Source organism: Tetrahymena thermophila, assembly GCF_000189635.1.
Source record: "Tetrahymena thermophila SB210 genomic scaffold scf_8254776, whole genome shotgun sequence".
NCBI classification, from domain to species: domain Eukaryota; phylum Ciliophora; class Oligohymenophorea; order Hymenostomatida; family Tetrahymenidae; genus Tetrahymena; species Tetrahymena thermophila.
The window spans coordinates 968,280-990,459 of NW_002476534.1; the positions used below are offsets into that span (position 1 = coordinate 968,280).

The window sequence follows — 22,180 nt, forward strand, 5'->3', positions numbered from 1 at the left end:
ATTATAAAATTTTTTAAATAAAAACTAATTAATCTTTGATCTAATAAAAATGAATATTATACTTTCAATTTAAATGTGTAATGCCCCATTTTAATTAAATTAAGCACTTAAATGATAAAATCACCCAGTGATATTTTGATTTATTTTAAATAAAAAAATTAATTAACTTTTTGCAAGAAGGTCTTTTAAATTATCAGACAAGAATATTCCTATTGTTTAAGAGATATTATTCCTATTTTTTTTGAAATAAATTTTATAAACAAATTGTTAGCTTATAAGAATTAACTATTTATAGAGACATAAAATAAAAAAATACAAAGAAATATTAATTTTTATATTCATTCTAAAGTATCAACATTGTTATTAATTAACAAAGGATTTATTGATTTTGTGATAGTTCTATTTAGCTATAAAACATTACTTTTATATAGCGAGCTTTGGGCTTTAACACTAAACTAGCTTTCTGAGCAATATTATTCAAATGAGATAACTCTAAAGTTATTTTTAGATAAAATTGGTTAATTTTCTGTTTGCTTAGTCTAATTACCTTCGCTTTACATATTTTCAAGTAGTTTTAATTTTGTTGGTGATTATTTATCTCTTACTTCACTATAACCATATTTATTAAGAGGCAAAGCTTATTCTGATTCAAGAATAGAAATATCATCTGATATGTTAAGCTAAGATTTTTAATTATTTTTGTTGCTTAGTATTTCTAATATGACTTCTCTAACTATGCATTCATTATTGTCGAAAATACAAATCTTTAACTTATTATAATTTTGGCTTTATGGAGCAATTCCATAAAGAGTTATTAGTTATTTTTCTATTTTAATTTTTAGCCAACTAGGTAATTATTAATTTTTGTGAGAAAATAAAGGCTAATACTCCATATTTAAAAACTTCTTTAGACAAAATGTTTTAGAGTTCTTAGATTTCATATATGCTTACACTTTTTTAATTTTGTGTTCTAAGAGGTGTATACTCTCTCCACTATTAGGATATAGTGAACTGTTTGTTGGTTTAACTATACCAATAGCATCTGTAATGATATTGTCAATTATTAATCCTAAGTCTACTCCCAATAGTTATTTTATATTTACTGCATTTAGTTCATAAGAATTTAATAGAACATTCTTTTTCATACTTAACAGCAAAATGTTAAATATTTTCAATAGATTTTCATCTTTTATTTATATATAAGGAATTATTTATTCTTCATTATACTTCTTTTACTTTAATATTGGAAAAGACTCAGTTAAAAATTCAGTCCATTATTTTTATGAATTTTTATTGCATAATTAAGCGATTTATTTTATTAATTAATAAACAACAAATGTGCGTTTATTTAATTTTAAAAATTATTAAATAAGAAGTCCAGACAAGCAGTTATAGAGAACGCTTCCAGAATCATTAAGCTCATTTTATAGCTACTTAGGATAAATAACCTTTCCTTCATAATTAATTGGCTTGTTTGAAGTATATAAATCAGTAATAAATGTTTTTATATCAATAGTTTAATTATTGGTTAAGTAGATAGAAAATTTCTAGTAATTAATCTCTTTATTCATGAAACTTTTACTATTTAAAATTCTTGTAGTTTTTTGAAGAACCTATCTAGCTTTATCATTTTATTCTTTTGTAAATGCAAAATCATTAATTTACATTTCTTGTTTATCATCGCTTGAATTTTATTATAATATTTCATCTTTTTTTAAAGTTAATTTTAGAATGTCACTCTTTAATAGCGAACTATTGTGGGGTGATTAACACCTTTAAATTAATTTTTGAGCTATTGTTTTTTCTGGTATATTTTTTACATATTCATTGAAAAGTTTTTAACCTATCAAATAAGAATCATTAACTACAATAAATTTTAGCACAAATTATTTGTTTTCTTCAATCTACTTTTTTCCTAACAAATTTTATTTGTTAAAGAACATATTAAAAAGCGAATTCCAATACTTGAATACACCTAAGAAAAACAATAAAGGTCCAAGCACTTATACAAATATATTCAAAAACACAAGAAATGAAATGACAGATGCTGTTACGCAAAATGAGTCCATAGCCCAAGAATAAGAATCTGTTGCATTGATAGCTAAGCAGTACTTTCTTCCAAAGTCTGAAGTTGATGTTTTAATATAAAATTTAAACTATTAAGGAGTGAATTAAATTTCATTTTGCTAATTAGTTAAAGGTATGTATTGATCATTATCAAAGTAAAAGGCTTAAAATTGTAACTCATTAAAGTTCGCGTAGTTAAATGTATTCAAAGAAAACTCTATATCAACTTAACTATCTATTTAAATTTGAGATCCTGGATATTAATTATTAATTTAGTTTTATAATTTATTTTCTGGACTAATAGAAAGATCTTTTTTTATTTACAATATTTTAGATAGTTAATCAAATGTATAGGTGTCTATATAGTCATTATTTATTCCATCGCTTACTTAAATTTGAATGTTAATATTTCTACTGCTTTTATCATAGAGGTATATTTAAATTTATTGCTAAAGGAGTTAATTTAAGCTTTTAATATTTCCTTGTAATTAGATTTAATCCTACTTCTCTGTTAAAGAAGTTACAACACTAGAATATAGTCTATTAACAAATTTACCATCTTTTTAATTAATAGTAAATAAAATACTAACAGATGGAGAATATGATTAAATATAATTATTATCTTATGTGAAATCTATTATTAATGATTTTTGCAATAGTAGATCAACTGGAGAATATGTTATGCTCATCTATAGCACTTTTTTGATTTTCAAGATTGCATCATCAGTTAAATTTAATCCAGTAATCGTAGGAGGAGTAAAAGTTTCATCTTCAGCAAATGAATCTGAAACTTAGTTCAAATGATTTATGGTGCCCATATTCTTATAGGCAATAAAAATTTGTTAACTCATATTTTGGCTAATTGTAACATTCCCTGTAAGTTCATTTGTAAAAGCAAATGAATTTTAGGTAAGAGGTAATTTAGTTACAAATACAACGGTTTGCTTTGTAATATCATTATTGTTTAAGCTGTTTGCTTTAATTACATTAAGCGAATCCTTGGTAATACTCAAAGTTAGTGTGCTTTAATAGATATCAAATACCATCCAAGAAGGTAAATCATATAAAATACCATCTCTTACAAAATAAGCACTTGTTATTTATGATCCAGATATAGGATATAGTGGATTTAAAGTGATCTAAATAGTTTGCCCTACAGACAGAATTTAGTCTACTTGCTTTAATCTTATTAGATTTATAACACCTGTACTATCTTTAACAACCTATGAAAACTCATAATGAATAAAGATATTAGCTTTTATTGGAATTATCCTAACACCACCAGCATTTATAGCAAATAAGTAACTTAAGTCGCTTGTTAAGGATGAAGCAGCTGCAAATTCACTTTTGTATTAAAGTTAACTAAGAAATTGAGGAGATTTTATTGAGCTCATACTTACTAAGGATGATTCTCCTCCACTTAGCTGGCTTGTAATTATAAATTATTCTTTCACAATAGGATTCAAAAAATTGGTATACCCACTAATTTAAACATTTGAAATTATTACTATTTTAGGGAGTTAGGTTAAGTCAATAACAGAAATTCCTTACAAACCATCTGCAACAAAACAATAATTTCTTTAATATGTACCTTAAATTACTTGTTCAGCTCCGAGAGAATCAATATTACTTGCAATAAAAGGTTTTTAGACATCTGAAATATCTAAAGCTGCTATTGTTAATGCTCTAAAAAGTAAAATAACGTATGGAAAACCATTCAAAATAGCCATATCGTTGGTTTGAACTGTTGAAAGAGCTTATGGGATACTAAATGAAGAGATCAATTTAAATGAGATGTTACCAGAGATATTATAAAAGACCAATTAATTTAGGTTTTGGCAGCCAAAAAGTGTTTCATCTTATTTTTTAGACATAGAATAGATATAAGCAGATGTTGAAGAAGCTATACGTTGTACAACTTTTGGAGAAGTTTTGTTAGAAATATCATAGACATCTATGATATATCCACTAGGATCTTATACAGGAACTAAGAGGAATGTTTCGTTTCTAAATAGCATTATGTTGTCAGTATATGTTAAAAAAGGGTAGGAAATTGTACTGAGTACCTATAATGGTAATTATATACTAGTTTAGTTGAATTATGCGATGACAACTCCATAGTTAGAGCATGTTACTATTAGCGTTATATCATCTTTTAGTAAAAGACTTCTCCAACCATATGGAGTATTTAAGATAGAAGAAAGAGTGGATTAATGCTTATTATACAAATTAGGATAACTCATCTATAGATTAACCTGATCTTTTTCATATACTAAAACACTCTTTTTTGTTGATAAGTATAGGTAAGAGAGGTTGTAGGATAGGATTAACTAAAATATATCATCTTAAATCTAAATAAGTTAGAACACTACTGGATTTAAAATATTAGTAATGTCTACAGCGTATATGCCTGATGATCTCGCTCCTACATATATCAAAGACTATTCTTGGTTAATTTCAATAGTAGATGAATAAGGAAACCCACCCTATACCATCCACCAGTTTATAACTGGGGTATTTAGCTAAATGTTTGTGTTTCCCTAGTTAAGCTCCTAAGCAAAAGTTGTTAGATCAAATATACTTATTCCCTACCAATAATCTAAGCCTATTATGTATTTGTCGTTTTTGAATAGGATGAACTGGTAAAAATTGACATTTGAATTTGAGGAAACTTATGTAAATTAAATTGTAGAGTTATCAGATTTATTAATCTAATAAAAAAATAGACCTTATGTATTAGCGCTTACACTCAGCCATTTCTCATCATTAGAAATATGCATATCCAAAACTTACCATTAGTTATTAAGAGTTCCTTTAGCTATGCTAAAGTCTACTAGCGAAATAATCTAAAAATTAACTTAATCTCTAATTAAGTAAATTTTATTTTGCTACTAGTTGAGAGATAGAATGTTAAATTGAGATTATTAAACATCTGTAAACAAAATAGAGAGGGTTTTTGTTTTATGATCAAATTCTAATATATTTAAGAAATTCTAAAGGACAACAATTAAGAATTTACCATCATCAGATACTAAGAAACTGTCTTTTAATTAGCCTTGAGGTTAATAAGTGCACAGCTAATTAAAGTTATCATTCTCATCATAAATGTTAATAGTACTTAAGCCTTGCTTAAAATAAATTAACCCTGCTTTTTTAGCAACCGCAATCTACTTAAAATATTGTTAATTAGATGTTGATTCGAAGTTCTTAAATATCGTTGGCACATAAATTTCTTTAATAGCAAACGAAGCCGTAACTTTTATCCAAACAAAAAAGATGCATCCAAGAATCAGTACTGTTTTAAAAGACTTCTGAATCATGATAATCTAGCTTTTAATGACAAGTATTTTTTAAGATTATTTTTCTTTTTTGCTATGTATTTTTTGTTAGCTTTATTTTTTATTTGTATTTTTTAAGAATCTATAAATTGCTTGAGATTATGAAATTTTTGTGTTAAAAATTATTTATTCAATAAAAAAAAAGCTTCTATTATAAAGTTACATGTATAAATAATTAAATTCTCAACTTTGAATGAGTGAAAAAAAGTATCATAACTAAAAATCAAAAATAAAAGAGTATTGAGAAAAACTTAATAACTATTTGATTATTAAAAAGTAAATAAAGTAAAATTAATCTAGTCATAAGTTGCTAATTATATAATTAATATCAAAATAACTTAAAGATAAAATTCATGACGTTTAAATGAAGTAATATTAAATTATTAAATGATTTATATTTTATCAGAATCTAATTTCATTTTTGAAGCTTAAAATTTCATATTAAAATTCTATTAAAATATTTAAAATTGATTGATAAATTATTTAAATAATAATCTGAAACTCAGTAAAAAAGTATTAAATATATGGAATTTGCTTTTAAATTTAAGAAGGATATGATATTGGTTTATGTTTGATAACGTCATAGAGTCAAAGAGTTGGTAAAGTAACTAAAACTTTTTTGCTTTTAACAGGTGAATTATAAATTAATAATAAAAGTAAAGCATTTGTAAAAACCACTTATTTGAAATTTAATGATTGAATAATTTATAAGTTTTATGAATTTTTTTAATAAGCAGAATAACATACTTGAATGTAATATGAATAAATTTTAACAGAATTTGTGTTATGTTTTTGAAAAATATTAGTGTTAACAAAATATACACTAATATATAAGTACTTAATAGTAGACATACAAATTATTTGATAAAAATAATTATCTTAACTTGTTTAAGAAAAACCTTCTATGTATTTTAATAAAATTTATATATTTCTCAAATATCATTTTATTTAAAAAGCACAATTTCAATGATAATAATTTAGAATTTAAAAACATCTCACTTTTCTATTCTATTATTCTATTGAAATTTTTATTTAAATTTGATAAATTATCTAGCTGCCTATTATCAAGAGCTTTTAAAATTTATTTTTAATTATGTATGCAATCTTTTTATCATAACCATTTATTGTTAATGAATTATGAATTAATTTTTTTATCCCAAAATTAGTAATTGAAATAAAAATTCATTTAATTTACTCTGCTTTTTAATATTCCTTACTTATTTCTATTTAATTTATCTGGTTAAAAATATGTATTAAAATTATATCTAATAATTTCTGAATACTTTTACATAAAGTAATTTTAACAATAAAATAAGCTTATTAGTGTATTTTAATATTTTAAAATAACTCTTATTTCAACATTTTTTTGGCCACTACTTCCAATGAATACAATAATTTTTGTAAAATTGACTTCTAGGAATGTACATTCTCTTTTTTTTTCATCTATTCTAATCTTATAATTTTGAAATACACAGAATAATAGATGTTGTGTATATAATATATTGTTAAAGTATCATATTTGTAATTTTATTAAAATACTTGAATAAATTAAGTTATGATTTCTCAAGCTAAATAGTTTTTTTTTTTTAAATGTTTAAAAAATAACATTTTATAATAAACATTAAATTAATATACCTTGCGTTTTCTTTTATACTTGTTATTTATAGATAATAAAATAATTTATTTCTATTAGATCCATAATTTTTAGTTAGAAAATTTTATAATTCAAAAATTTAAGGTTGTAAAAGTAAATACTATGTTATTTAATATTGATTAATAATCTTAGGTAGTTTCAGTAGTTTTCTTTTTTATAATTTAAAATATTATACGATATGAATTAAAATAAAAAAGATTATTTAAATAAATGGATAAGATATTTAGAATTTAGATAAATATATTTTTTTAGAATAAAGAAATTGTTTTTGCTGGTTTTATATTAAATACAGATATTTATATTTTAATCAAGATCAATCTTTTAAGTAGAAATAATAATAATAATAAGTAAAAGAAAAAGTCAAATATTTATTTATCTTAAAGCTTTTTAAATATTAAAGACAAAAAAAATATTTGTAAAGGTTTTGCTTATTTTTTTCTAATTTCGCTTATTTAAAATATCAAGAAATAATATAGAAGAACCCATTTCAGAGAGGTTTTTTATTGATTAGTTATCATAATCATCAGACATTTCAGATTCTATTAATTATTGTAAAACTCATTAAAAATATTGATTGAAATAATATATGTTAATAAATAACTTTTAAAACTTATTTATTTAAAAAAGAAGATTGATTATGCAAAATTTATTATACTTAAATAGTATTTATTATAACCATTTTAATGAAAAATGTTATCTAAAACTATTACTTCTTTATTATGTTATTTTTTAACCAAAATAAGCCAAATCTTCTAATCAAATAATCTAATAAATTAATTAGTTTTTTATGTAAGATTAATTCCTGTATTCTTAATAATTAATAAATATTTTATATACTTAACATAGGATACTTATTGATTGCTTAAACTAAAAATTTTAGGACTTCTACTTTTTAATTTAGTATGATTGTAATATTTTTAAAAATTCTTCAAATTAAATTTGCTTCCATTTTTAAATGTGAAATTAAAATTCCTGATATTATATTTTTAAATCTATAATTTTATTGACCTTAATAAATTATAAAAATATTTTAGAAATAATTTTTTAAAATCTAAATTTGGTTATTTATTATTCATCAAAAAAAATAAACTTGAATTAATTTACAAAAAAAGAAATTCCATATTTATAAGTAATAAAATTAGGTAAATTTAAATTTTCTAATTTATAAATCTTTAAAATTAAAGTTATATCAAGTATTTTACTATTTTAGTAATATTAAGTATTAGTATTTTTGAACAAACATTTTATGTATATTAATAGATTTTGATAATAAATTGATTAAAAATATATTAAATGAATTAATAAATAAATATGTTTTTTAAATATCCTAATAAATATAACATAAAATAAATTTATTTGGACAAATATTTTTGAAGCAAAGATTATTTAATTTATTTTAATTAAGACCTAATTCAACTTAAAATTGGTTAAGGTGGGGATAGTGGTATTATACGAGAATTTAGTATATAATGATCTAAATATTTAAAAATTAAATGGTAAATAGAAAGTAAATAATAATTTATATGAATGGTAAAAAAATAAAATTAAGCAAGCTTTTCTTAGTTGCAATTTATTTTTAGTATTTGACTATCTATTTATGTCAAAGAATTACTTAAAGTCATGCAATTTTTACGATATTTTGAATAAAGAAAATATATGATAGAATCAAAAATAGTAAAGATAAATATGAGAAGAAAAAATACATTAAAAAATCAATGACTATCATTTAATTTAAAATTTATTGGGATATATGTAAATTATGATGAAATATAAAATATAATTAATGTGTAATATTTTTCTCATGAATATTAACCTATTAAGAAAATTAGATTGATTTTAATTAAAAATAAATGACGCAAATAGCTACATGAATTATATTTTTCTATCTTATGAATGTAAATTAATCTGTACCTTTTAAAAAAAAAATAGACATGAAAACTCATACATACATGTAGTTTTAAATGAATTTCTTATTTTTATATATCTAAATATAAATACATGATTAATTTCTAATTTTTACTAATTACATAAGCATAAAATAGTTATTTACCATTACATTATTATTGGTCTAGCGTTTTCAAGCTTGATTATTTTATAAATACTAAGAGTTCTAAGTAATACAAACAATTTTAATAATTTGTTACTTAATTTTGTTACAGTAGCGAATTAAAATCGAAATATTGTTTATAAATACTTTTTTACTTAGAATCGATATTTAATAAATGTTATGTTGTATTTATTATTTAATTATCGATAATCAATGCTTTTTTAAATTATAATTTTGATATTTTTAATTGAAATTGTTAATAGCTTTGAATAATAAAAGAAAAAATTTATATATCAAACTTCTTTAATAACTGTAAATTAATTTTCTTTTCATTTAAAGTTGAACTTAGAAGACTTATATAACAAGAAACTCTTCTAATTTTTGTTTGATTTTATTCATAAAAAAATATTAATTGTACTTCATTAAAATTAGGTCTCTTTTCATATAATTGTTAATTTGATTAAAAATAGAACAAAAACAAAAGTAGAAGAAATGAAAGCTAATTAAATTTTCCTTTTATATTTAGCTTTAATCTAGTTTATAATTAAGTAACTGCACGGAAAAGAAGTTGATTTGAACCCAGATGAAGATTATTTGAATTAAGGCTAGGAAAATAACAATTTAAAAGAGATTTAGTAGTTACTTATCAATCAAAATACATCAAATAATCAGCACCAAATCAAGATATAATCAGAGGAATTATTAAACTACAAAGGCTATTTTTGCTAAGTTGTTATTGAATTTAATATTTCTTCACATAAGTAAAATTAATATTTAAAAGATAGGCTTAAATTTATTTTTTTAATTTGAATATGGAAAGGAATCTAACACTTAATTTTTTGGATTAGTCTTAAAGGATATCATAACTTATTCTAAATTAATATAATAATAAGTACATCACATAATCTTTAATTTAGCATTCCTATTTAAATTACACTTTTTTTACATAAGATGTATTAGATAATTTAAGTATAAGGACTATAAGGTAAATTAATTCTACTTTGCAAATTATTTATTTATTTTTTTGTATTTTATATTGATTAAATAGGCTATTTATTTAAATAAATAATACTTATGATATGTAAATTAGTACTAGTAAAAGCTTTTTAAGATTGCTATAGTCATGTAGTGCTTAATACTACTTCCATCCTATTTATTAAAGTTGCCAAAAATGTCACTAATATTGTAATGGCTGTACATCATATTAAAAGTGTAAAGATTGTTAGAAGAGAAATCTTATTTATAGGTATGATTAGCTTGCAGATGGATCTTGTGGAGATTGCCCAAATGGATAAAATTATGATTCTAATAATTAATGTTATGGTTGTTCAACAACTTGCTCTTGTAATTACTAAGATTAATGTATATCTTGTAAAGATAAAGTAAATAATAAATTAAATACTGAAAAAAACACATGTGAGCCCTGCTAGACAAGTTAAGGGTATTACATTGAAGGATAAAGATGTCTTAGATGCCATATTTCCTGTTAGACTTGTAAAGGACCTAATGAAACTGATTGTTTAGACTGCATTGATAAAGCTATAAAATATTAAGATGGAACTTGTAAGTATAACAACTTGAATCCAAACGACTGCATTTCTCCATATAAATTAGACAAAAATAAAAATTGCGTTTTATGCGATTAAGATGGTTAATATGTGAAAGGTAAAAATTGTGTTGAATGCTAAGCTGATTTAAAATGCTAAAAATGTTCACCTGAGACATAATGTACTTAATGCTATGATAACTAGCCTGAAAAATATTTATAAGATAGAAAAAAATGCACTGACTGCAAATAAAATGGTTACTTTATCAATTCAAATATTTGCGATAAATGCATATCGAATTGCGATTAATGTGATAATAAATCTTCATGCAAAAAATGTAGTCCTGGTTATTATATCTTAGAAGATAATTAAACTTGCTCTCAATGCAAATAAGATGGATATTACATAGATAAATCTAATTAATTTTGCTATAAATGCCCTCAGGAAAAGAATTGTAAAAAATGTAACAGTGATCTGAAATGTACTGAATGTCAGAGTGGTTTCTTTCTTTTTAACTCAGATAACTGTATTATTTGCTAAGATGGATATTTTAAAAGTGGAAAAAATTGCTTTAAATGCATTGAAAATTGCTAAACCTGTTCAGATGAAAAAAATTGTTAAAAATGCCTACAAAATTATTATCTTTTTAATAATAGAGCTTAATGCATACCTTGTGAAAGCTAAGGATAATTTAAATAAAATGACACATGTTAATTATGTGATAATTCTTGCTCTAAGTGTAAAGAAAAAACGGAAAATGATTGTTTAGAATGTAAAGATCCTAACTAATTTAATTATAAGGGAAAATGTGAGCCTTGTACACGAGATGGAGTTTTCCAAAGCGGAAAATAGTGCCTTGATTGTGCTTAAAACTGCAAATCTTGTACAGGAATAGAAATAGAAAAATGTAATTAATGCAAGGATGGATATAACTTTATGCCTGATAGAAAATGCGGAATTTGCCCAATAAATGATAAATACTACATCGATATTAGTCAAAATTGTTAAAAATGCCATGATTCTTGCTAAACCTGCAATGATAGTAAAGATACATCTTGTTAAACATGTATTAGTAATTTAAAAATAGATAAATTGGACCGTAAATGCAAAGCTTGCAATACTGACAACGGCTACTTTGTAAATAACCATGACGAATGCGAAAAATGTCATCCTACTTGTAAATAATGTGATGGACCTTCTGATTCAAATTGTAAAGTATGTAATCAAGATTTAAGCTTTTTAAACGGTAAATGTCAAAAATGCGAAACAGAAAATTCTTATTATATAGACATAAATAATTAATGTTTAGAATGCGATAAATCTTGTAAAACATGTTCAAGCAAAGATATTTGCATAAAATGCAAAGATGGCTTGAGTTTTAATTCTAACTAGGCTACAAAGTTATGTGCCAAATGTGACTTAGATTCCATGTATGTTAAAGATCCAAATGGTTTAAATATTTGTTAAAACTGCCATATTAATTGTAAAGGATGCAATGGACCAAATATTTAAGATTGTATTTAGTGTAAAGATTAGTTTTCTTTCAATCCAAACGATAAATCTTGTGAAACATGTAATATAGCAGATGGAAAGTATATTGATGAAAATAATTACTGTAATAAGTGTGATGTTACATGCAAAACATGCACAGGACCTGGAAATCGAAATTGCAAACTCTGTGCTGAGGGTTTGTATTTTAATGATGATAAGGTATGTGAAAAATGCCCTAGGGAGAAATTTTACATAACTGATTTTAATTATTGTAAGAAATGCCATGATTCTTGTCTAACTTGCAATGGAATATCAGATAATAATTGCTTGAGTTGCACAGAAGATTTTGCTCTTAATGAAGATAACAGATGTTAAAAATGTAAGACAGAAAACGGGTTCTTTATTGCAAATCAAAAGGGTATCAAAGTTTGTAAGCGATGTGACTCATCATGCAAAACTTGTCATGAATAGAATAATACTGACTGTGATTCATGTATGAATGACAGTTTTTTAATAGACTTTGATACAAAAATTTGTTAAACTTGCATAACTGAAAATAAATATTTCCAAGATGGGTTTTATTGTAAAAAATGTCATGATACTTGCAAAAAATGCAAAAATTAAGATGCCACATAGTGTGTTGAATGTTCATAATCTCCTATTTAATTATACTTTCGAGATGGTCTTTGCTAAAAATGTGAAGAATCAGAAGGATTTTATATTAAAGATGATAAGTATAGCTGTGGAAAATGTGATTCAAGTTGCAAAACATGCTTTGGAGGATAAAAAAACTAGTGTAAAACATGCTAAGATGATAAATACTTATTTAGAGATAATACATGCAAGGAATGTGATACAAACAATAAATTCTTCAAAAATGGAAAAGAGTGTTTACCATGCAATGATGAATGTTAAACTTGTAGTGGATAAGGCTAAGACCAGTGTTTAACTTGCCCAAATAGTAAATTTTTATTATCAGAAAGTGGAAAATAAACATGTATTGATTGTTTGCCTTCTTAATCTTTTTATTAAAATGGAAAAATATGTATGAGATGTGATAGTTCTTGCTAAGAGTGTAAGGATTCAAGTAATACTAGCTGCACTAAATGTAAAGACTCAGATTATTTATTTGAAGATGGGACTTGCAAACCAGAATGTCCATAGGAAGGATATTTTAAAGAAGATAAAATGTGCAAAAAATGTGATTCTAGCTGCAAGTAATGTAAAGGATCAGAAAAAAATGACTGTATATTATGTAAAGGCGAATAAAAATTATACCCAGAGGGAAATTGTAGTGATTGCCTAATAAATGATAAATATTATATCTCAGATAAATATTGCTTACCTTGTCATAGTTCGTGTAAAACTTGTAAAGATAACTCTGAAACTGGTTGCTAAGATTGTGAAGCTAATCTTAATAGGCAAGTTGATTAAACATGCAAAATATGCGATTTAAAGAATGGCATGTTTGTAGACAAAACTGATAATACTTGTAAAAAATGCCATTAAACTTGCAAAACTTGCTCTGGATCTTCTGAAAATGATTGTTTAAGTTGTATTGGAGACAATAAATTTTATCAAGATAAAACTACTGGCCAGAAAAAATGCATATCATGCTAAATTGATAATAAGTAATATATAAAGGAAGATATGTGTTTAGATTGTGATGCTACTTGCTAAACTTGCAGCGGTGGTTCTGAAACAGAATGCATTGATTGTGATAGTAAATATCTTAAACACTAAGACAAAAAATGTAAAATTTGTGATACTTCTAATAGTTTTTATGCCTAAGACAAGAATTGCATTAAATGCAGTGATGGTTGTAAGATATGTGATAAAGATGGCTGTAAGGAATGCACAGGTACTTTGAAACTTAAAGAAGGAGTCTGCACTGAATGTAAGTTATCAGATGGCTATTTTGTTTAAGGCTTAAATTGTATAAAATGCCACTCATCTTGTAAAGAATGCTCAGGACCATCTTAATTTGATTGCATAACCTGTAAAGATAATTAGTATTTAAAAAAAGTAGATGAAAAAGATATAAATTCTCAAAAATTATGCCAAGAATGTCCTGATGAAGGTTTCTTCGTAAAAGATAAGGAATGTATTAAATGTCATGATACTTGCTTAAAGTGTCATTCATAAGATGCTATTGATTGCGATGTTTGCAAAGGTAATTTAAAATTTAGAATTGATAAGACATGCTAAGAATGCCCTGCTGAAAATTTTTATTTAGACAAAAAAGATACCTGTTTAGAGTGTTTTAAAGACTGCAAAACATGTAATGGTTCCTAATCTAACTAATGTCTAACTTGTAAGGATGGTTTGAATATATATTACAAAGATAATATTTGCAGAGACTGCAATTAAGACCATTTCTGGATATCAAAGGATGATAATAAATGTTATGATTGCCATAGTTCCTGTTAGACTTGTAATGGAAATGATAAAGAAAATTGTATAAAGTGTCTACCTCCTTTCATGTGGCTTGGAAATATTTGCGATTCTTGTCCAGAATCTAATTATTACGCTGATTAAGTGACCAAAAAGTGTACTCCTTGTCATTAATCTTGCGAATTATGCAATGGCGATAAAGAAACTGACTGTATAAAGTGTAAAAATTAAAATAAATTTCACACAGAACAAGTCACAGAAAATGGAAATACTAAGGAAATAAAATACTGTAGAGAGTGCTAAACAAGTAATGGATATTTTGTAAAAGGAGACTAGTGTCTAAAGTGTCATAGTAGCTGTTTAACTTGTGTTGACGAATCAGAAAATAAATGTTTGTCTTGTTAAGAAGGTTTATTTTTATTTGAAGATGGCACTTGTAAAAAATGTCCTGATTAGGAATACTTTAAATAAAAAGTAAACTAAATTAATATGTGTAAATAATGCTCTCCTAATTGTCTAACATGTTCATAATTTGGAGATGACAAATGTCTAACTTGTAAAAAAGATCTTTACAAAAATGATTCAGACAAGTGCGAAAAATGTGAAACTGATTAAAAAGTTTTTATTAAAGGAGATAGATGCCTTCACTGTGATAGCACATGTAAAACATGTAAAGATGAGAGTCCTTAGGGTTGTGATAAATGTGAAGATAATCTTAGTAAGCTGCCAGATAAGACCTGCTAAAAATGCCCAAAAAAGGGGTATTTCTAAGAAGGAGAATTTTGCAAAGTTTGTCATAACACTTGTGAAGAGTGTGAAGGGGAAAATTAAAAATAATGCAAAATTTGTGCAACTGGATTAACATTTTGGAAAGATTAAAACGGAGATTAGATTTGTATAAAGTGCTAAGAAAAGATTGCCCATTACGTTGATGGATCGTATTGCAAACCTTGCCATTCAAGCTGTTTAGAGTGCTCTGGGGGAGACTAATCTCAATGCAAGAAATGTGTAGAAGGAAAATATTTCAAAAGTAAAAATAGTTAAGGTGAAGGCTAATGTCTAGAATGTACAGGATCTTTTTTTACATAACAAGATTTATGCTTACTTTGCCATTAGAACTGCTAAACTTGTAAAGGATCTTAAGAAACTGATTGTATTTCATGCTCTGGTTCTCTTAAATTCAATAAAGACAAATCAAAATGCATTAACTGTGCAACTGATAATGGATAATTTTTAAATAATGACATTTGTTATAACTGTGATACGAGTTGTAAAACCTGTAACGGAGAAAGTAATACTAGTTGTTTATAATGTATAGATGATTTATATTTTTTCTAAGAAGATGATAATACTAAAAACAAATGTAAACAATGTCCCCCTGAACAATATTACATTGAACCTACTGAGAAAAAGGATTGCTTGAAATGTCATGATTCATGCTAAACTTGCAAACCTGGATTGCCAAAATAATGTTTAAAATGCAAATAAGGAGGAACTTTTATGGATGATGGTACATGCTAAGTTTGTCCTGAGTAAGGCTATTATGTAAAAAACGATAAATGTTTGAAATGTGATTCTTCATGCAAAAAGTGCTAAGACAGTGCTTTGAATTGTACTGAATGCCATGAAAATAATTACTTTGACTTAAATGACAGTAATAAGTGTAAGGAATGTGATACTTTAAATGGTCACTTTATATAGAATAACAAAAATTGTTAGAAGTGTAATGATTCTTGCTAGACTTGCAAAGATGATACTGAATTCGGTTGTTTGACCTGCAAGAATAATTTATATTTTAAAGATTATGTTGACCCATCTGATACTTCAAAAGTAAAATAAAAGTGTGAGACTTGTGATTAAAATAATGGATGGGTTATTAGTGGAGCAGATTTTGGAAAACAATAATGTTAAAAATGTCATGAGTCATGCAAAACATGCTCTGGCACAGATTCAAAGTAATGTACTGAATGTAAGAATGGACTTTATTTTAGAGATGGAATATGTTAGTAATGTGATATTAGTGATGGCTTTTTTATCAAAGATAAATCTTGCTTAAAATGCTCAGAAAATTGCAAAACTTGTAGTGGTTCAGAAAAAAACGAGTGCAATACATGTAGAATAGATAAATTTTTTGTTGAAAATACCTAAGAATGCTAGTATTGTGATTAAAATTAAGGATTTTACTTAGATACTAATTCTAGGTGTTTTAAATGCCATAGTTCTTGTAAAACATGCAATGGTGGTGAAGATAAAAACTGTACTAAATGTGCAGATAAATTAAGTTTTCTTGATGGATTGTGCAAAATTTGTGATGTAAAAAACAAATATTATATTGAAGAATCGGAAAATAAATGTTTAAAATGCCATGATACTTGTTAAACCTGCAAGGGAAGCGGGGTAAATTAATGCTTGTAATGTAAAGACAAACTTTCATTTGATGAGAATAGCAATTGCATAACCTGCCCATCTGAAGGATATTACGTAGATAACTTTAGATGCATTAAATGCCATAATTCTTGTAAGTAGTGTAGCTCCTAATTAGAAACAGGTTGTACTGAATGTCAATCTAATCTTTTTTACTGGCCAACTAGTAAGATTTGTAAGGCTTGTGATATTTAAGATGGTTATTTTGTGAAAAAACAATCAACAGGTAATTTTAGCTAATTGTGTTTATAATGTCATTAAGATTGTAAAACATGCACAGATGAAAAACAAAGTAGTTGCTTAATTTGCAAAGAAGTTTATTCATTTAAAAATGATAAAAATATATGCAGGAAATGCCACAGTGACTGCAAACTGTGTAATGGAGAATTATAAACTGATTGTATTGAATGCATGTAGCCTGGTTATCACATAAGGTTAGATAAGACTTGTGGTGTGTGTTTATCTAATTAGTATCTCGAAAATAATCATTGTTTAAACTGCTCAGATAATTGCATGAAGTGTAACGATTTTAAAACATGCTTAGAATGTGGAAACAACACTCATATAAAATCAAATGGTAAGTGTGGAGAATGTGATAAAAATGAGTATCTTGACAAATCTACCAATAAATGTATGGCATGTCATGAAACTTGCTTAAGCTGCAAAGGTAGTTAAAATAGTGATTGTTTTTAATGTAAAGATGGAGGTTTGAGAATAAGAACAGATACTAAACAATGTGGAAAGTGTGATTCTAATTAATACTATGATAATATTTAGTGCTATGATTGTCATAAAGATTGTAAAACATGTTCAGGACCTGGAAATGATATAGATTAATGCACATTATGTGCAGATATAACTAAATATGAATGCAGTTAAAATGATTTGAATTATTTTGCTTAAAATTATTAAAAAGTGACATGTGAAAAAAAATGCTTGAAATGTCATGTAAATTGCAGTTAGTGTTTTGGAGAAAAGAGTAACTAATGTATGAAATGTAAGAGAATGATCCTTTAAACAGATTTTTCTTGTTAGAGAAAATGTCCAGAAAGAATGTTTTTTGATGAATCTGATCCTAAAGAAGTAAAATGTACAAATTGCGATAGAAATTGCAAAATCTGTGAAAATTAAAATAAGTGTTTAGCATGTGATGAAGAATTTACTTTATTAGAAGGAAAATGTTACAAATGCTTGAGCCATTAATATTTAGGTAATTTTAATACTTTTTTACAAAATTATAAAAAAACTTTTAGTATTTTTAGAAATAAATAGAATTTTTTTTTAATTTTGAACAATAATTTTTTGAGGAAATAAAGAATCTTAATATTTTTGAGAAAAAATTATTTTTTGTTGATTGTTGGGGTAAAAGGAATCAGTAAAAATTATTTTTAAAGTTTATTCTTAAAATTAAAAGTATTAATCAATATTCATAAAAGTTAATAAAATTTTAATTATTCCCCCTTTTCTTAATTTTCTTCAGATAAAAAAACTTTAAATTTGTTTTAAATTAATAAAAATATGCTAAAATAAGTAAAAGAAATTTTTTAAATTATATTGGCTCTAAGCGAAAATAAACAAAACAATAAATTTATAATTCATACTTCTTTTATAAAAAAAATAAAATCTTTTACAATTTCAACCTCTATCATTTTATTTTAAAATTCAACAAAATTTAATAAAAAATAAATCTTAAAATTACAATAAATATTTGTTTTATTTTATTATTATTCAAAAAAATCTATTTTTATTTATTTATTTTTTATCAAAATTTAGATAAAAAACTTAAAAAATGTGTTGAATGTGATAATGATTGTAAATCTTGCTTTAATGAAGGGAAATAAAGTTGCTTGGAATGCTTAGATCCTGCAAAATTCTTTGATTAAGATAACTTTTGTGTAAGTAATTGTGCTCATGGATACATTAAAAATGGCAAAACAAATAGATGTTAAAAGTGCAAGTATATAATAGATTAAAAAAATAAATCTACAACATGTGTGGTAGATTGCAAATAAAATTAGTTCTTAGATACTTAAACTGACATTTGCAATGATTGCTAAAATAATTGCTCAGAATGTTTATCTCTCACAAAATGCACATCTTGTATTTAGGACTATCATTTTGTCAGCGAAAAGTAAGAAGCTTGTAAAATATGCGAGTTAGACGAGTATATAAATAGTAAAAATATTTGTAAGAAATGTGATTTTTAAAATTGCTTGATGTGCAATTAAAATAATTGCACAAAATGCTAATATAAATATTTCCTAAATTCAAATAATGTATGTGAGTACGATAAACGCTACGATTTTTATGAATGCACTGACTTAAATAAACTAGATGATAGTTGTGAAAAAGAGATATAGTTTATAGATAGGTTAGATTTCGGTATGAAGTAATCTACCATTGCAACATATGCTTTGCAAGCTGTTTCTTTGTTTGTTTTAAGATCGTCTTCTGTAACGTCTTACTCAATGCAAATTTAATAGTAAATAGGTAATAGTTATTTAATTGAAGACTCTTTAAAAACCTTAAGTTTAGGGTCTACTTTTTATGAATAAAGTTTCTAGTAAAACATCATTAACATGATACCAAATCCCTTTAATTATATTCCAGCTTATGAGTAATATTTTCACCCTAAGTAGGATATCAATGATGTTTAATCTTTCCAAGTAGACAAAATCAATGAAAATAAAGGTCTGAAATATACCACAACACAATATGGATAATAAGAATAAACTTTTTGTGATGGTTAAAACAATTAAAATATGTCTACTAGTTTAGATAAATTTAGTTAGACATATAGCAGAAATTTGAATTTGTTATTATAAAAAAGACTGCTTAGTGAAAATGAGCTAATTCAACATAATCTAAGAGAAGTTCATTCTTAAGCATTGAGTCTTCATTTTGTAGAAGCCATTATAATGTATAGTCTAATATACCTTATCATTATATTTTTCTACTCAATAGTATATTTATTCAGAAATCAGTACGAGTTGATGGGTCAAATATATAGCAACAGATTCAAGTTTATAATTCAAACACAATTAATATTTTCTAACTTTATTTTTACTAGCATACTCTATTCTTACACTTTTTTGAATTTCTCCTCTATGAGCTTAATAAATTGGTTAGGGATAGCATTCTAAGTTATTTATTTAATTTTTTACTGTACTTTTGCAATTATCCTCTTTAGAAAAGTAAGAAACTTCAGTAAAAAAGTGTATGATGAAGATTAGCTAAAGTATTAGCTATTTTTTATAGAAGGAATAGTCACTGAGATACCTTTAAACAAATACTTTTGGTTTATTTTTGAGTTCAGAAAAGTAATAATCCTGCTCATACAATTTTTTTTACCTTTGATTGAAGTATCTGCTTTACTTATCTTAGTAATTAACATATCTTTTTTGATCTTTTATTGGTTAAGAAAGCCATTTGAAGTTAAGTATTAGCTTTGGTATTACTTTGTTCTAGAAATTTTGAATTGTTTTAATAGCTTCTTGCTTTGTTCTTTATTCTTTTATAATTCTAAGATAATAAGCTGGTGTATTTTACTCAATCTGATAATTCTTAACTTGGTAGTGTTAATCTAAACTATTTTTAGCTTATGCAGAGGAATCTATATCAGATTTTTTAAAGTGAGATTTATTGTAGCAAGGTCTTAAGAAACTGATATTTCAATAAAATGGAAGTAAATTAAAAATAGCTTCAAACTAAAAAGGTATAGAATTTCCAAAAAGAACACCTCTTTCCCTATAAATGTGAATGAAATTCTTAATCGTAGCGTTGATAGTAGTTACTTTAGTAATAGTTCGTCATAATATCTTGAAGAAAAATCTGATGGAATAAATGAATTATCTATCAAATGGCAAATGAATCCTCTGAAAGTAAGAGAAATAGCTCTTTCATAACTTTAAAAGTGATTTATTTTCAATTTTGTTATTTTTTTATTTTTATTTACATTTTTGTATTTGCTAATTTAATCTAAAAAATATAAATAGCATTTATAATTTTTATATTACAAATCTAAAACAACTGTTCTTATTTATCATTTTTTATCAATTAATAATTAATCATAAAAATCATCTTTAAATATTTTAAAATAAATTATTATTTTAAAGGTGAGATCAACATACTTTAAAATTATAAATATTAGGAAATAGGATTATTTTTTGCATTTAAAATAATAAAAATTAAAAATTTGACAATTATGTATTTACTCTCCCTTTTTTTAAATATGGAAATTTGTCATAATGATTGATAAATTATGAGTCTTTTACTGTAAAGTTATTTGAAAATAGTATCCATATGCTAAGAATTTTATGCTAAAATAAAATAAATTATCAAAAGAAAAAGCAAAAATATCTTTTAAATAAAATAAGAATCCTTACAGACCTATAGGTTATATAAAATACTAATAAAAAAAATATATGAAATGTGGTGCATTAATAATTTAATAGATAAGAATACATTTTTGAGTAATTTTAAAAATTGTAACATTTTTAAAAATTCAAGCGCTTTTTGTAATTAAAAGACCAATCAAAGTCCTTTTTTTTCATTTTCAAATACTAAAAAAGTAGAAAATAATTGTAATAACAATGATTAATTACGTTACAAAAATAACAAGCTATTACTTTTTTAATAAATAGAGTGAAATCCAACTACTATTTTCGTAATAAATTTAATGCAATAACTTTCTAAGAGACTTTGAAATGTTAAATAAAGAATATTAGATTTTATTAAAGTTATTTATGACGTAATATGCTTCATTAATTTAATTTTTCTACTTAGAATACAATTTCAGGTAAGCAAATAAACTAATAAGAGTACGATAAATTCTAGTTAAGTTATAAATAAATACTTAACTATCATTCTACTTTTAATTTGTTCTAGTCGTAAGATTAGTAATCTTCTTTGTTTATTTAGTTATTTTGTTACCTTAACTTAATATTATGTTTATTAATACGGTTTAGAATAACCTATTTGAATAAAATGTAAAAATTTAAATACTATTTAAAAATATGATGTACTTAACAACAATTATAATTTTAAAGAAACTACTTTATAAAATGAAAATCCTAGTTCAATTACTTGTTACATTTATTGATAAAAGAATTTGTTTTCTATCAAATTATTAATGTTGACTGTAGATTAAGATATAGAATGTAAAGAGAAGATTAATATATTTCTATATTTTATTACTTATTAATTGAATTTTATCCAC

General features: G+C 24.4%; 2 protein-coding genes across 2 annotated transcripts; one reads left to right on the plus strand and one right to left on the minus strand. All coding sequences in view use genetic code 6, as the record gives it.

Moving 5' to 3' along the window:
- Positions 1 to 338: 338 nt before the first annotated feature.
- TTHERM_000155259 (transmembrane protein, putative) lies at positions 339 to 5,387 on the minus strand (the record flags this gene model as incomplete). Its single annotated transcript, XM_012796062.1, has 1 exon — positions 339 to 5,387. One exon carries the CDS (start codon positions 5,385 to 5,387, stop codon positions 339 to 341), a length of 5,049 nt encoding a protein of 1,682 aa, XP_012651516.1.
- A 4,211-nt stretch (positions 5,388 to 9,598) lies between these two features.
- TTHERM_00155260 (zinc finger lsd1 subclass family protein) lies at positions 9,599 to 20,879 on the plus strand (the record flags this gene model as incomplete). The annotated part of the gene is made up of 4 exons (XM_001009654.2): positions 9,599 to 9,867; positions 9,927 to 10,091; positions 10,155 to 18,172; positions 18,736 to 20,879. The coding sequence occupies 4 exons, from the start codon at positions 9,599 to 9,601 to the stop codon at positions 20,877 to 20,879; spliced, it is 10,596 nt and encodes a 3,531-aa protein (XP_001009654.2).
- Between the last annotated feature and the right edge of the window lie 1,301 nt (positions 20,880 to 22,180).